The 15,904-nt window shown below is 26.8% G+C and overlaps 1 protein-coding gene across 5 annotated transcripts in view; it reads left to right on the top strand.

Annotated features, from left to right (window-relative positions):
• Window positions 1-827: 827 nt before the first annotated feature.
• Window positions 828-15,904, top strand: part of LOC123293860 (broad-complex core protein isoforms 1/2/3/4/5) — a 28,532-nt gene continuing 13,455 nt past the window's right edge. For 4 of the 5 annotated variants that reach the window (XM_044874815.1, XM_044874817.1, XM_044874818.1 and 1 more), the window contains exons 1-2: window positions 828-1,136; window positions 14,656-14,857. In XM_044874815.1, the coding sequence (XP_044730750.1) occupies window positions 14,672-14,857 (186 nt within the window). In that variant the 5' untranslated portion in view covers window positions 828-1,136; window positions 14,656-14,671. Of the gene's footprint in view, window positions 1,137-2,697; window positions 2,731-14,655; window positions 14,858-15,904 lie in introns of those variants that run through there. The other variant, XM_044874816.1, reaches the window with a different exon arrangement.

Genomic DNA, 15,904 nt, shown 5'->3' with positions numbered 1-15,904 from the left:
TTTTTCCTTATATTTTCACTTACATATATGCATTTTTCCAACATATATAGTATTTTTCTATGTTATAAAAATCGAATTCGATGAAAAGTGAAAGTGAAAATGTGTTTTTCACATGAAAATTACAAACATATAGTTTAAAGCATTATATATATATATAACATATATATATTTATTTTATTTTTTCCTCTTTATTTTTCATTGCCATTTTTAATTGCAAGTCGTTTTAGTTGTGTGCGCATTTTCATCTCGCGAGAGGGGATGATGATGTTGATGATATAGGGGTTCTGCACGTCGCGGGTTGGCGAACACCCAGGGAGGTGGTATAGGTCGAGTTACGCACTATTTTTTAGTGTGGGACTTATTACAGCAGATGGCTCAAATAAAGAATATATTCCCGTTCATGTAGAGTTTTTAGTTCGTACACTGATCATATTCTCTCCGTTCTGCTTGCATCATCATCATATATTATAACATCCACATTCAACGTTAACGCCACTCGCTGGTTAATGATGCACTAACTACCAAAAAAAAAAAATACAACTTCATGATTAACTCTTATTTGGATAAATATTTTAATAAAACATAATCAAAAAGTTTAGGCATCGTTATTTTTAACCAGTTTGTAGTTAAAATTAATAAAAAATTATAAATTAAATTAAATAATTAATTAATTAAATCATAATTTTAAAAAAAATTTAATATTTTATTTTTATTGTTGAAGTGTAAATTTTTTGTTATTAAAACAATTGTTGTGATCTTTTTTTTGTGGATTTAGAGTGAAAAAAAAAAATTGATTTTCGCGCGTTTTTCATAAATTTTCTCGTATGTTGTGAGTGTGTTTGAAACACACATTCACTCGGTGTGACTTCGTCGAACGTTGTACGCTCAATGTGCTGGAGTGTTGTTAAACAAGACTTCATTCAGAAGATTCTTACAACGACATCTGTATAGAGCGGGGATATATTCTCGACTCGACTTTTGTTTTTTTGGGGTAATTGTTAAGAAGACTTCCAGGGAAAAATTAAACTATGTCCGCCGGCTTTCGTATACGAAAGAAATATGGAATAATATTTCTATTTAAAATATCCACATGTCCTTAAATGCACGTGCTCAAAGCGCACCCAACTTGTTTACAGGTAAACATAAATCTCTCTATTTTCCGTAAGCATGTGTGTTCATATGTATGTGTTTGCGCGTTGCTAACTTTATGTACTCCAACATACATATATTTTTTTTATTAAATTTAAAGATGTACGAGCGCCAGGGCAATTTTAGATAAAAGGCTTGATTTTTTTAATATGAAGTTAGATTAAGTCTAAATCAATTCTGAAAATTTAAAAGGGGGGGGGGGGGATTTCCCGATTATTTAAAAAAATAAATGAATTCAAAAGTAGGCATATTTATGGTAAAACGTTAGATGGATGATATGTTTTCATAGATTTATGTTTTCTCCAAAACTCGTTGGTGGAAATTTAAAAAGAAAAACTATTTAAATTAAAGTTAAAACCATAATTAATTATTGAAAACAATAAAAAAAACCGTTGTGTCCGACTAATTAGGGATATTTAAGCTCGGTAGTGGGGAGACAAATTAAAAAATAATGTATATTTTCAATTTTGATGGTGAAAAATGGTGAAGACGAAAAGTAAGAATAAAATTTTTCGATATCTGGAGTAATTGTCAAAATATCGAAAATTGCAAATTTTTTTTCATTATTTATCTTTCGATATTTCGAAAATCAAGGCAGATATATAAAAGTTTCATTTTATTTTTCGTCTACATTCATGAAGTTATAACAAAATTAATCATCAAAGTTGAAAATAAGGTACAAATAATTTCAATTTGCCTTGGCGCTCGTACAACCTTAATTTTAAGCAAATACTCATTGCGCTATTTTTAATGAAATTTTTTTTTCTTATCTATTTTTTTTATGATGTCAGACTTTACAGTACAAGCGAAATAAAACTATTCAGACGTCCAGTTGATTTTTTTTAAATGTATAAATTTGAAATGTGCACGTTATATTTGAAAACCGGTGTCGAATATGTGTGAGTGTCATCCGGATCATTGGTTCGCCATGATTTTTTTTTTATATATGATTCATATAATCATTCTCTGTCTCTCTTACACCCTTGTGTGCATTTAATTAGTGTGTATTTTTGAAATTTTTGCATGGATTATTTTAAAATTATAATCAATGAATTTTTTTATATTAAATTCATCAACTATGAAAAAAATGTATTGGTAACGCGTTTCTTAAAGAATAATAAAGTAATTCTAATAATTTTTGTGTTTAGATATTAAAATTGCAATAAATTTTTTTATAAAAAAAAAATCATTGCATAAACAAGTGCGCTCGCTCCCTCCGCGTTTTTTTTTTATCTGCTCTGAACTCAAATTAAATAAAATTTTTTTTATCAAAAATCGTACTTACATACATACATCTCTCAATGACTGGAATAAAAATATATAAAAACAGAAATAGCAAGTGAGTTAGTTACATATGTGTGACCTATTTTTAACATTCTTTTATACAATAAACATTTAACGTCTGCAAAAAAAAAAAAATTGAAAAAAAAAAATGTATCTAAACCAAAACTATTACTTACATTGCATGCGAAAAATAACTATTTTTATATTTATTTCGTTGAAAAAAATCATGTACGTAGATTCGCATCGTTATTAAATGTTTTTTGCAAATATATTTTGTGCATTAAATTTTGTTCTAAGGTGAGATGAAAATTTTTTTTGTAATTAATTTTTCTTTTAATTTAATTAATTTCTGTGCATGAGATGAGTAATTAATTTTTTTTTACGCTTGTGTAAATTATTTTTGTTTGTATATGCATTCAAGAGTACAATTACAAAAAATTTGCATCTTATTGTTTTTACAATTAAATTCAAAAAAATCAAAATCCATCCCACTATTTTGACATTGTAATTTAAAAGTATTTTGTGTTAAGAATTTTTTAATTTTCGGTAATTTTATATCGCACAAATTTTTTCGCAATGTTTTTTTTTTTTATAAGTAAAAATAAATAGTGAAATTGCCAAGTTTCAAAATTTTATACAATTTGTTCACATCTGTTGTTAAGAAATGCATTAGTTTAAGGTGGTTGATGCAGTTCAAAAATTTAATTGAATGATTTGGTGTTTAATAACTTATTTACTGTGCCTTAGTTTGTAATAATTTATACAAAAGTTCAACTCTAGCGTGCAATATTACACGAACGATTAACAAAACGAAAGATTAAAGTCACCCAAAATTTCTCTAATCGAATAAATAGATAATTTCCGCTAGAGATTTAAGTGTTAAAATATATTCTGAGAAAATATTGATTAATTTATCGAAATTGATTTACCAAAAATTTTTTATTTTCAAATAATAATTTTTTCTTTCTCAATTTCAAAAAAAGTTAATGAATATTAATGTAATTTATTTAAAATAAAGTTTAATTTTATAATTCTACACTAACAACCTTAATTTCGTTTACCATTGTCTTCTGATTAAGAACAGTTTTTACCATAAATTTTTTATCATATTTATTGCAAATAAGAGGTCAATCATTTGACTATATCAATCATAGTTTATTTTCAATCTCAAACAATAGATTGGAATTATTTTAATCATAATATTTTTTATTAATTCTTGGATTTTAGATTCATTATAAATGGTCGTCCTAAGAACTATTTTTTCATAATTAGTTATCTTAAAGATATTTTTTTATGAACAATAAACGAAAATTGTATAAATAGAAAAAAAAAAGTAAACGAAAATGAAAACAATTTCTTTCAATTATGAAAACGTTATATAATCAATAATTCTGATATTAATAATAAATCATACATGTATACTAAAAATAAACAATGTTTACCTTAAAGGTTTTTCTTTCTAAGAAAAAAAAAATACGTACGCAGGTATACTATTTTCGAAGTGTTTTATTTATATTTTCTTATATATATTCGAAATATTTCTGTTATGAAAGATAAAATTCGATTTAAATCTATATAAAATTGTTATTGTTCAATTTAAAAAAAATAATTGAATTTATTTTATTTGAAAAATCTAGAAAAAAATTGTTAGGACTTCTCAAAAAACTTCAAAAATGATTTGTTTATGTAAATACTTATATGAAAAGTTTTAGTTTATGAAAAATACGTGGGTCGGAAAAACATTTCTTGTACGAAGTGAACAGATTCGTTGTCCATGGTTGTCAACATTAACAGATCAAAGTAGCATATAATGCTTTAGCACATAAAGCGCCATGAAAACACACATTACAACATTCCTTATTTTTTCCCCTTGAGTTCATTGAATCGTCACATTCGCGTGTGTGTTGTATAAACACTTTCTCTCTCTTTCAGCACATACATATATACATCTTCTACCTATATACTCCATAAACAGAAAATGTAATTTTGATGAAATATGTTATATACTTATTTTGATGAAAACTTTTCACATTTGAAACAAAATCTTAATTGGTGATTTTAATATAACTTATTTTAATATTATCGCTATTAACTCATAATTATTAAATATGCATAAATTAAGATATTGTAAACATATTTGCAGGGAAATACTGCAGTGAATATTATTCGGAATTTTTTTCTGCGACGTCTTTAGAGTAACTTGTTTATATGTAGTTACTTTGTAAGTGGAAATTGAGCTCAAATCTTTTTTATTTATTATTTCTGAAGTAAATGATTATTTCTGAAAGTTCATAATGTATTTAAAACTACGCGTCAAAATACATTATAACACTTTCTTAAAACTTTTAAAATCTCATGGTTGCCCGATTATTTAAATAAATAAGTGACTTCAAAAGTAACCATATTTAACATTGTTAACATTAGTCTTATGGGAAAACAGTAGATGGACAATATGTTTTCATAGATTTCTCCAAAACTAGTCGGAGGAAATTAAAAAAAAAAAAAAAAAACTATTTAATTTAAAGTTAAAACCTTATTACATTATTGAAAAAAAAGCCGTTGTTTCCAACTAATTAATAATGTATGAGCACAGTAGTGCTTCAATTTTGATGGTGAATTATGTTATAAGTTGACAATATAAGACGAAAAGTAAGAATAACATTTTTCTGTATTTAAAGTAATTTTCAAAATATCGAAAATTGAAAATTTTGTTTAATTATTTAGCTTTCGATATTTCGAAAACCAAGGCAGATATCGAAAAATTATATTCTTAGTTTTCGGTTACAATCATGAAGTTATATAGAATCAAAGTTGAAAATTAGGTCAAATAATTTGAACCACGAGTCTAAACTTACGTTAGCGTTCGTACTACCTTAATCTTTTTTGAAATCTACTTTAAAATTTTTTAAAACCTATGTAGCGAAATATAATTATGACGACAGCGACGTAAATTCAATAAATTAGGCTGAAAATAAAAATAAGCTAAAAAGTAGAAAATAAAATTTTCTTTATACCACCAGAATAAGTATTAATCTATCCGTTCTGTTTCATTCAGACAAATAGTTGATTTTCCTCAAAGTGCTTATATTCGCTAAATTTATGTGTACGTAAATTTGAATGTGACAATTAATTTTTTTGCAAACAATGACCCATTAGCTTTTTGTCGTTAACTCGCATGGATTATGTAGTACTCAAAAGTAATAACTTTCTGCTAACTCCGTTCTCGTGAGAAATTGATAATTGAACGTACTGGTTAAACGCACCATATACTATTTTCATCGAATTTAGTCATGAGTACATTAAGCCCTTCTAAAACTTAGATTTGAAGAAGAATACTTGAATACTTCTATTTGAAACAGTGGAAAAAATTCATTTTCTATTTTCATGCAAAATTACTTTTTACTATTCTAATCGATTGTGTTAAATAAAAGCTTGCTTTTAAAAAACTTATTTGTTTTTAAATCTGATATGAACGTACAGTTTTTCTAAAACTTCCCACATAAAAGATACCTGTCAATACAAAATATGCAACATTAAAATTAATTTCTGTTTTATAAAATCTAAAGATGCTAAATCATCAAAATCCATTTCAGTTTATTAAATAAAGATAATATTTCATAAATGATAAATTCATAACTACATACTATTAAAACTACATATCAATCCTTCCTACTACATGTGTAGGTATACATATTATTTAATACACTTGTTTTAATTAAAGAAAATCAAATACCTTTATACTTGTGTTGTGTATAATATTATAATTAATTTATTATTAACTGATTACAATTTAATATAAATTAATTAATGATTTAAATTAATACCATGTATAAACAATTGAATTAGTGGTAGTTTTAATGATAGAATAATAATAGTATGTATACTACCTATGATCTAGTATGACATGATTATATTATCAAAGAACATATAGTACAGTTAAAGATGTTACAAATAAAGGAAAATGAAAGAAGCCACTCGCATTTTGCTAAAACCTCATGAAATGTGATTCTTAGGTGTCAAATATCATTAGTAAAGCATGAGTTAGGGGCGCAAATGTTTCAATTTGTTAATAAACAATAAATTGTTAATGTAACGATCAATGTTAAAGTTGTATTCAAAATTTATAAATAGGCAACTTGAATTATATTTTTATTTTACAAACATTTAACATTTACGTTATACAAGTTGCCTATAATTACTACTTTTTTTAATGAACTTTAACCATTGATCGTTTCTTTAAATTAAAAATTTATTGTTTGTTAATAAATAGAAACATTTGCACCACTAACTCATGCGTTGCCAATGATATTTGACACCTAAGAAACACATTCCATGAGATTTTAGCAAAATGCGAGCGGTTTCTTTCATTTTCCTTTATTAGCCGATTTTTGTAATATCTTTTACTGTACTAATAAGTATAGTATTCAATATGTACACAGAATATTAAGTCTGTTTTATATTATCTTCAATATTTCTTTTATATGAACTGCCTACAAGTGATTCAAAAATTATTGAACGGATCATCAATACAGCATAAATTCAATGATAGGGAATATCAATGACTATTTTTTACCATTTGTTAACAAAATATGAAAATACCATAACAGAGATGACAAAAAGTGAAATTAATATTAAAAAATACACTAAATACACAAATATTAGACGGAGAGATCGAACATTGTATATGGCGTTTGTTTTGCTAGAAAGAGATAAACAAATATTTAATGCCTTTTATCTTAGTTGTTTTTACGGTTATTCGAAAAATAATTTTGCTCTACTGTTTGCTACATGAATGAGCTTTTATTAAAGTAAAAAAAAAATCATCGATACTCCCTATCGATTCTTGTATGCCCTGTGTAAACTGTCATAGAAATCCCAGCTCCAACGTACTTCTCTAGAATATCTAACATTTATGGCAAAAATCTCCACCATTAGTAAAAATATGACCTTGTAGAAATCCATTCACTAGCTCTGGATAGGTAGGCGTTTATTCACAAAAATTTAAAAGTACACATACTTACTATAGACAAAAATATTTGGTTTTCATAATAATCGTTTTTTGTGTACCTTTTTAACAAGAAACGTTCCAACTTTGACAGCGAATATCTATTTTAATTGACAGGCAAAAAATTCCGAATTTATAAAATTCTAATAAGAATTCTTGTATTATACTTATAATCATTATAATTTACGATGGTGGAAGCGGCGGGAAGAATTAAATATATATAGTTTTAATTGATTTAAAGTCTTAAATAATACTATTTTATTGAAATATAAACTGAATTTTTGGAAATTTAGAATCGAATATGCCCTATTAATCAAGGTCTCAACTAACAAATTGTAGCGATATTTTGATTAATGATTTTTTCTCGTATGATATTCAACAGGTGAGGGATATGAGAATACTTCTATAAACAGTGAAAAAGCATTCTACCAGAAATAATACCTTTTCTCCAAGAATATAATATTTGTATATACCATTGCTTGCTTATAAGATTACAAAATCTCATACATTAATATCTCTTTTTAACCGACTTCAAACAAAAAAGGAGTAGGTTCTCAATTCAACTATATTTTTTTTAATGTATGTTACCTCAGAACTTTCGACTGGGTGAACCGATTTTGATGAAGTTTTATCTATTTGAAAACTAATGCTTTCCGTGTGGTCCCATTTTATTTTGGTCCAATTCTGACAACGGCATCCATTAGAAAACCATAAAAGTCTTAAATTTGCATTAAGAATGCAGTACAAGAGGACGAATAACTCAATATCACGCCAACCGATTTCGATGATGATTTCTTTTTTTAATGACAAATTAGTTAGTGTACTTTAGATTCACTAAAAATCACAAAATAAAAAAAAAACTTTTCCAAAATAAATAAATATGCACTAAAAAGTAAAACAATAACGATAGTATAATGTAGTTAAAATTACTGTTATTTTTGGAGTCGGTGCCAGCTAAGCTAATGTAGCAAACTGTTCTGTCACAGTTGTTTCCTCACCGACTCCAAAAATAACAATAATTTTAACTACATTATATTATCGTTTTTTTTTTTACTTTTTAGTGCATATTAATTTTTTTTGGAAAAGTTTTTCTTTTGAAGTCGGTTTTCTTTTTGTTAAAAGTTTTTTTTATGAATTTAAGGTTTCACATCCTTTAGACAAAGTTTCAACTTATACAGTTTTATATTTTTGAGACCAAATTTGTAGTGTGATGTGATAGATATAAAATCAACCTCCATGAACTTTTTAATTTACAATGATAGTAAAAGTTCCGGGTCTGAGGAAAACCGTCGGTGGTTCGACAAACTCATCTCTAAATGAGTTTAAGTAAAAATTTTGTGACAGGATTTTTAAGAAGTACACGTGAATAGTATAAATTTTTGTTCGACGATGTCCTTCTAATTATACAATCAAATATGGCTCATTGGACATTCAACGCAATTATACATAATATAGGTACTCTTTTCTCAGAATGAAAAATTACTAGTTTTGTTACTGATTAAAAAAAAAACTCATATCCTGTATTGAAGTACGCTTTAAGGTAAAATAAATAAATTATTGATAAAATAATTAAATTTACCTATTATTGAAAAAATGTAAATTGAATTAATTACGATTTATAAATAAACAGTATTTTAATGAGTAGGCGTAACAATATCTTGTTGATTTTCATAATCATTCTGGTTTAGACGGCTCCCGCCAAGAGGGATGCGTATCTCGTATGAGGGGGTGAACAATTAAAACCTACTCGAGTTAAGTTTTTTTTTGTGTGTGTAAAATAAGAGGAGTTAATTCGTGGGAACATCGGTTAATTTTATTACAAAATAAGATCTATAAACTTTTAGTTTAACTGATATAATGTTTTTTTAAAAAAAATTTCAAAAACCAAGATTGATTTTCAGATTCATCCCCGCTTCCATTCCACTCCCATACCCCCTTACGTCGGGGGTTATAGTTATGTAGGTAATGTACACGTCATGCTCTTTTATCGATAGCTTACTTGGGTATATTTGAAAATAATTGATTGTTCATTCCCCTCCATAACCCACTTGCGCCGAGGGTAAAAATAGATAAAAACCATCCTCTAAGCGGGTTGCATATCGTGTCAAAATTTGAGCTGAATCGATGCAGAAATTTTTGAGTTTTTGAAGCGAACACAAACCAGCATAACATTTGTATATGTAATTCTCTTGCGGTCGCAAATTTAAGTGAATAAAAATTGATATTAAGAAGGGTTTTGGTATTTGAAAGGTCAAGTACGTTGATGAAAAAATCGATTGATAAACAAGAAGTGGGTGGGGGTTTGCGCAAAGTACAATATTTTGAATTTTTTCAAAATAAATATTTTTGTATTTTTTGATCAGTTCTAAGCAAAGAAGTACTCTTATGATTTTTTCTCTAGACGCTTAGTTTTCGAAATAAAAATTATTGAAAAATTAAAAATGCAATATTCGATTTTTTTGACAATCATAATGCTATATTTATTCAATATGACCTCACTGGTATTGACCCATGTAATATAATCAATATATTCAAATTCAAACCAATTTGGTTTTCTAAATATTAATTTCAAATGCAAAACAATCAATTGTTAAAACTAATTTGGATACTATGTTAATAGAAGCAATTTACAAATTAAAAATTTAAAGTAGGTATCCTCAAATATTACTTTTAAAGTTGTATCTGATTGTAATAGGTCAGAATGCAAAATTGAAAAAATTTCAAAGTATAATCTATCAGAATTCATTATTCTATTATTTGTCTTCAAAATTTACATTTTACAAAAATTATTATTTTTAATTAGCTTGTCCAAAATTATTAATTTTCAGTTAAATATCATTACTTGCATTAGATAAAATTTCTGATTGAATTATTAAAATGCTAAATGTCCCAATTTGCTGACTGTAATTATAAAAATTTCAAATCTGAGACATTTTTAAATTTTAATATTTCGACAAAACTATAAACATCTTATTAAAATAAGTGAAAACTTTTTGTGTATTTTTCGCAGGAAAGGAGATAGTTTTTATCTCGTAAGTAAACGTCAAGCAATTTTTTTGATATTTTGTGTATGATAATATAATTATTCCTGCGTAATGATAATTCAGATTAGAATTTATGATCCCACATTCTGCAAATTTTGGACTTTGAGAAAACTTTTAAAACAAACGTTCTTTTTACATTTTACATTGTAAAATTACATAATTTCTAAAATTAAATTCGTTATTACTGCTGTTTAAAATTATATTCTACAATTTTGTTTCTTTTATTTTCAGTTTTGTAAAATTTTGTAAAATATAATTCATTCCAATTAATACAAAATTGTTTACAAATCCTGAATTTCAAGGTTTTCTTAATCATAGTTACATAATCAATTGTAAATGTATTAATTGAATTTATATTAGGTTTTTGGTAGTACATACTATATTATAATAAATAATTAAAATAATAAAAAATGATTTTATTATTAGTGAGAATGAACGCAAGTTCGAAAAATTTTGAGATCAAATAAAAAACTTGTAGTCATACACTAATAATAAAATTATTTTTTATTATTTTAATTATTTATTGTTAATGTATATTTTTTATAAATGTATAAAGCAGAATAAACGATTAAACATATTATTTAACAAAATAAGATTTCGTTTCGTTCCGCTCAGATTGTTAATATATTTTTTGGGATACTCCCTCGATACCCAATTCTATTGTAATTGAGTCGAGTCGCCAATGAAATTAAAATTAAAAAGAACTAACAATTAAGCTACTCACTAAGCTTCATATTAATCGAAATTTCCAGCAAAGCGACGGACCCAACAAATTCATTTGTTTTTGTATTATCATATTCCTTAATTTGTCGCCCTGGTAGCTCAGTTGGTTAAGGCGTTACCATTTTCGTCCGCGGTATGCCCAGGGTAGCGGGTTCGATTTCCGCCGTCGCAACATAAATTAATTTAATTAATAGATGTGGTGTGCTGGTGTAGTGCATGGTATATGCATGAAGGAGGTGCACTCAGCCTCTGAAATTGAGGAGTTGATAAATGAAATTATCAGCTTCAAGGTGGTAAAAAACATATATGGTATCACAATGGGCTCTATAGCCTAAGTGTTTCCTTCGTGCACAGCCAATATAACCTAACCTAACCTAACCTATTTCCTTATTTTTCGATTACTCGTTTATTGTTAATAAAAAAACTAATATTATTACAGAAACAAAAAAAGATTTGGTTGCAAAAAGAATTTTTTATATGTGCATTTTGGCAATGAATATTTTTTTTATAAACATATTTCTTATATTTATTTAATTTAATAGATATAAATACAGAGTAGGGTGTAAGTGGGTATACAGTTATAAGAAATAGGTACTAGTTTCTCTATTATTAGTCGCTAACTGGTACCGTGTTTTTGTTCATAATTCTAGACTATCGATCTGACTCATAAATCAATTGGGTTTTACAATTAAATTTTAAGTGCTATAATATCAGGAAAATCTCCTAGATGGAGAATTTATTTCAAATAAAGAAATTCAATGAATATTGTTTTCCCAATATTCCAACAATAAAAACCAATCAGTTAAAATCATTAATTTCCTTAAAACTTAAAAACATAGTTTTCTTATTTTTTATAAAAAATGTTCCTTGGATCACTATGGTTCCACCGTACCGAACTGTATATTCAATTATGTCTCACTTTGTATAATAAGAATAAATAGATAGGTCATACTTATTAACTATTTTTAAAATAGTAACTAAAAATATAATTAGATTTTTTTATTGCAGAAAAAAAATTTTTTTTTCGACGTAATAATATTAAGTTTAATGTTTATGTTTCTATGAATATAATCTATTTCTGAACGTATATCATTGAATAGAAATAATAATTTATCTGATTTACGACATTCAAAACATAATGTTATTTAAAAAAAATGTTCATTCGACCTTCATCAAAAGTCATTATTAGTTAGGATGTTTATTACTATTTAGAAAAAATTTATTCGTTTGGCGTGCCCCAATCTCTTTTTACTTCCTTTGTGAAAAGCATAAGAAAGTATGATAAAACCGACAAAATATTTCAAATTTTCCAGAAGCCGTAGACCAATTATCTTGATTTATAAGTACGTATTTCAACTGCTCATTCAATGTTACTCATTTTCAGTATGATTTATAATTTAGAATCGTAACTTATCGTTAATTTGATGAATGCTGCACTTCTAAAAAGTACGGTGATCTATTTTACGATTATTAGCTTAATTCTATAGAAATTACCGAAAATTTCTTCAAATTTTTTACAAAATATCAAAGAATATTTTAAAAATAACTCGATGAAAAGATTTTTCCATTGTTTTTAAGTTGCCTGTGATGTTTTTGATTTTTTCACAAGCGGTAGGAATATAAACCTTTAAAAAACTTACAAAAATTGAGTAAAATGCTTCAATTTGGATAAAACTGAATATATAAACAGTAATTTTCATCAAAAAAATATAAAAATCTAAGATATTCTATACAAATATTCATTTTTGGCAAAACAAAATCGTTATATGTATTTCGAAAGCTATAGTTTATTATCTTGAAATATTAATAATATTCTCAATCAAGCCGTAGGTAGTCTTGTGATTATGTCAGAACGAAACCTATGCACATCAACACACTTTTTTCTAATTCAACTTTGTCAAACAACTTTTGATTCTGATCTTTGGTAACTTCTGATTACTGTTCAGAGATGGCTTTTAGTTATTAATGATTATTTGCCGACAAAGTTAAAAAGATACCCAACCATAAAATAATTTTATCACATGTATAATTTATTTCAGGCATGAGCAAATGTGACTCAGCGAAGTCCCTCAGTCTTCTGTAACTAAATAACGAGCAAGACAACGACAACCTAACCAGTGTCAACCAATAATACGAGTAAGACAGAGAGACAACATTTGTTTTCTACCTTTCTCATTACTATTAGAAAAACTGAGATAGGTAGAAGAGTCGTACACCCGTCTCGCTTCCTCCTCTATGAGCAATGCGGACTTGGATAAAGAGACACACAATAAAGTTTTAACAATGGTGATTTCGACTTAAAATAACTAACCCATGCCTGATTTTTTTTCATTAATGTATTAACGAAACTTGAAAAAAAAGAACTTATTAAATACAATTTTATTACCATTCCTTCATTGTGATTGTCGTTCCATAATACATAATTAATGGCAAAAAGAACATAGTTCCTACCAGGTGGCCTTTCGACATTTCTCGTTCCTTTTTATTGATGATAGGCCTGGATTTCGGTGTAGGTACTTGTATCAATATTGGAGTAGGTTTGAACTTTTATCGAAGTTTTACAGAACAATAGCTGTCTATCACACCAACTTTGATGATCAAATTAAAAGCACTTATAAATGAATATTCTCAATTCCATTGTACATGGATAAGTTAATCACTGTGTAATATTTAATTTGTAAATTTAATTACTTTGCTGTTTTAATGAACCATTAATAAAGTACACCCTCCATTCATTACTTCACACCGTTTATTTATATTTTGTCGATTAAATTACAAAACTGTGTATTCATGGGAATAATGCGGAGTACCAACTATTTAGCAGATATTTCTGAACGGTTGCAAATTAAAGAATTTCAAAGTATCCATAATCTATGAAAATTCATTAGTTTATTATTTGTCTTTTAAATTTATACTTTACAAAAATAATCCTTTGAATGCTTGTCCAAAATTATTTATTTTCAGTTAAATATCGTTGCCTGCATTATATAAAATTTTCGATTAAAATACTAAACGTCAGAATTTATTGAATTTATTATACATTTTTCCTAATTAGATAAATTTAAGTTATTTACTGGATGACCGAGCTTTACTCGGTATTTTTTGAGTTAAAAAGACACAAATATTATCACTCATATAAGCACCATTTAAAATGTCTCCACACAAATACCAATTTCAATGTCCCGGTAATGTACTTCATTTCGTCGCCAATAGATGTCAGGAAGTCACATTTTGCAGTCAATATTTCAGTTTTTCCAGAAAACACGGATAAAAGACGTTTTTTAAAAAATAAAACCCTGCTAGATCGATTTTCCGCCCCAAAAACCCCTGGATATTAATTTTCACAATTATCAAGATATTATAATTAATATATCTTAGTTATAGTCTTCTAGAAATTTTATTTTGAATTCGATGAAAAGTTAATAAAATATTTTATGTTATTTGTTTCAGGCGATAATTAGTTATCATGGTAGATACTCAGCATTTTTGTTTACGTTGGAACAATTATCAAAGCAGTATAACTTCGGCATTCGAGAATTTACGCGATGACGAAGATTTTGTGGATGTTACATTAGCTTGCGATGGTAAAAGTTTAAAGGCACATCGAGTTGTACTTTCAGCGTGCAGTCCATATTTCAGAGAACTTCTAAAGGTATTGAAATTTTTTTTTAAAGATTATAAAAATGTACAAATTATACAGGCGAGTATAAATTTGATTTTAAGAATGCACAATCGGCAAAAATATACAGAAAGTTAATTTTGACAATTAAACCGACGAAGTGAACGAATTTCCCTTCGAATATCTCAAAATAGATTTTAAATATTTTCTTGGTATTTTTTGAAAGTACATTAAGTTTAAAAAAAAAAACAAAAAAAAAGGATTAATATTTTGTCCCCTTTACTTTTAACACGAAAAATTAAAAAGTTGGATCCTTTTGATAAATGGAAGAGTAGTTGCAGAGGTATCGACCAAATTCGTGTATGAAGAGTGATATCCCAGAGAAATTTTTTCAGTGGATACCTTAGTAACATGACATTCAATCACAAAGTCAACCAAAATTTCATTCCCTTGGATTTTTTAGGATAACTAGGAACCAAAAAATATAAAAATCTTCATTCCAAAAATTTCAATTCCCTTGGATTTTTTAGGATAACTAGGAACCAAAAAATATAAAAATCTTGCATATTTGACAATTAAAAGAGTATTTTTCAAGATATATTCAAAATCGCTCCGAAATAAAAGCTATCCGTACAGGATTTTAGACGATACCTCAAAAACTACCCACCCGATCTTTAACTTAACTCTTTTTTTGTACTTTTTTGGTCAAAATTACCCCTAATTTAAAAATTAAATTACCCCTAAAATTACTACTAAGTTTCATCAAATTCCGAAACACAATTGCCTGCGTTATGAATAAAAATCATTATCTAGTGTAATTTTATTCAAAAGTAGCAAATATTGAGTTGAAATTTTTAGATGATTAGTTTTTATTGGTATCCTAGGACAATTTTTGTCGATATCTCAGAGACTTGTCGTCTTTCAATCGCAAAATGAACGACACAAACTGAAAAATGATCATGAAAAGTATAAAATTTTGAGGGTGTTCGTTATAGAACATAATAACATCACTTTACAAGTAATTTAATCACAATAATCTTGCATACTTCTTAAAGGCGAAGGAAGTACAAGGTAGTGAAT

This window comes from Chrysoperla carnea, chromosome 2 (genome assembly GCF_905475395.1).
Source record: "Chrysoperla carnea chromosome 2, inChrCarn1.1, whole genome shotgun sequence".
NCBI lineage: Eukaryota > Metazoa > Arthropoda > Insecta > Neuroptera > Chrysopidae > Chrysoperla > Chrysoperla carnea.
The sequence above is the reverse complement of the archived record's forward strand: the minus strand, read 5'-3'. Positions and strand labels throughout refer to the sequence as shown.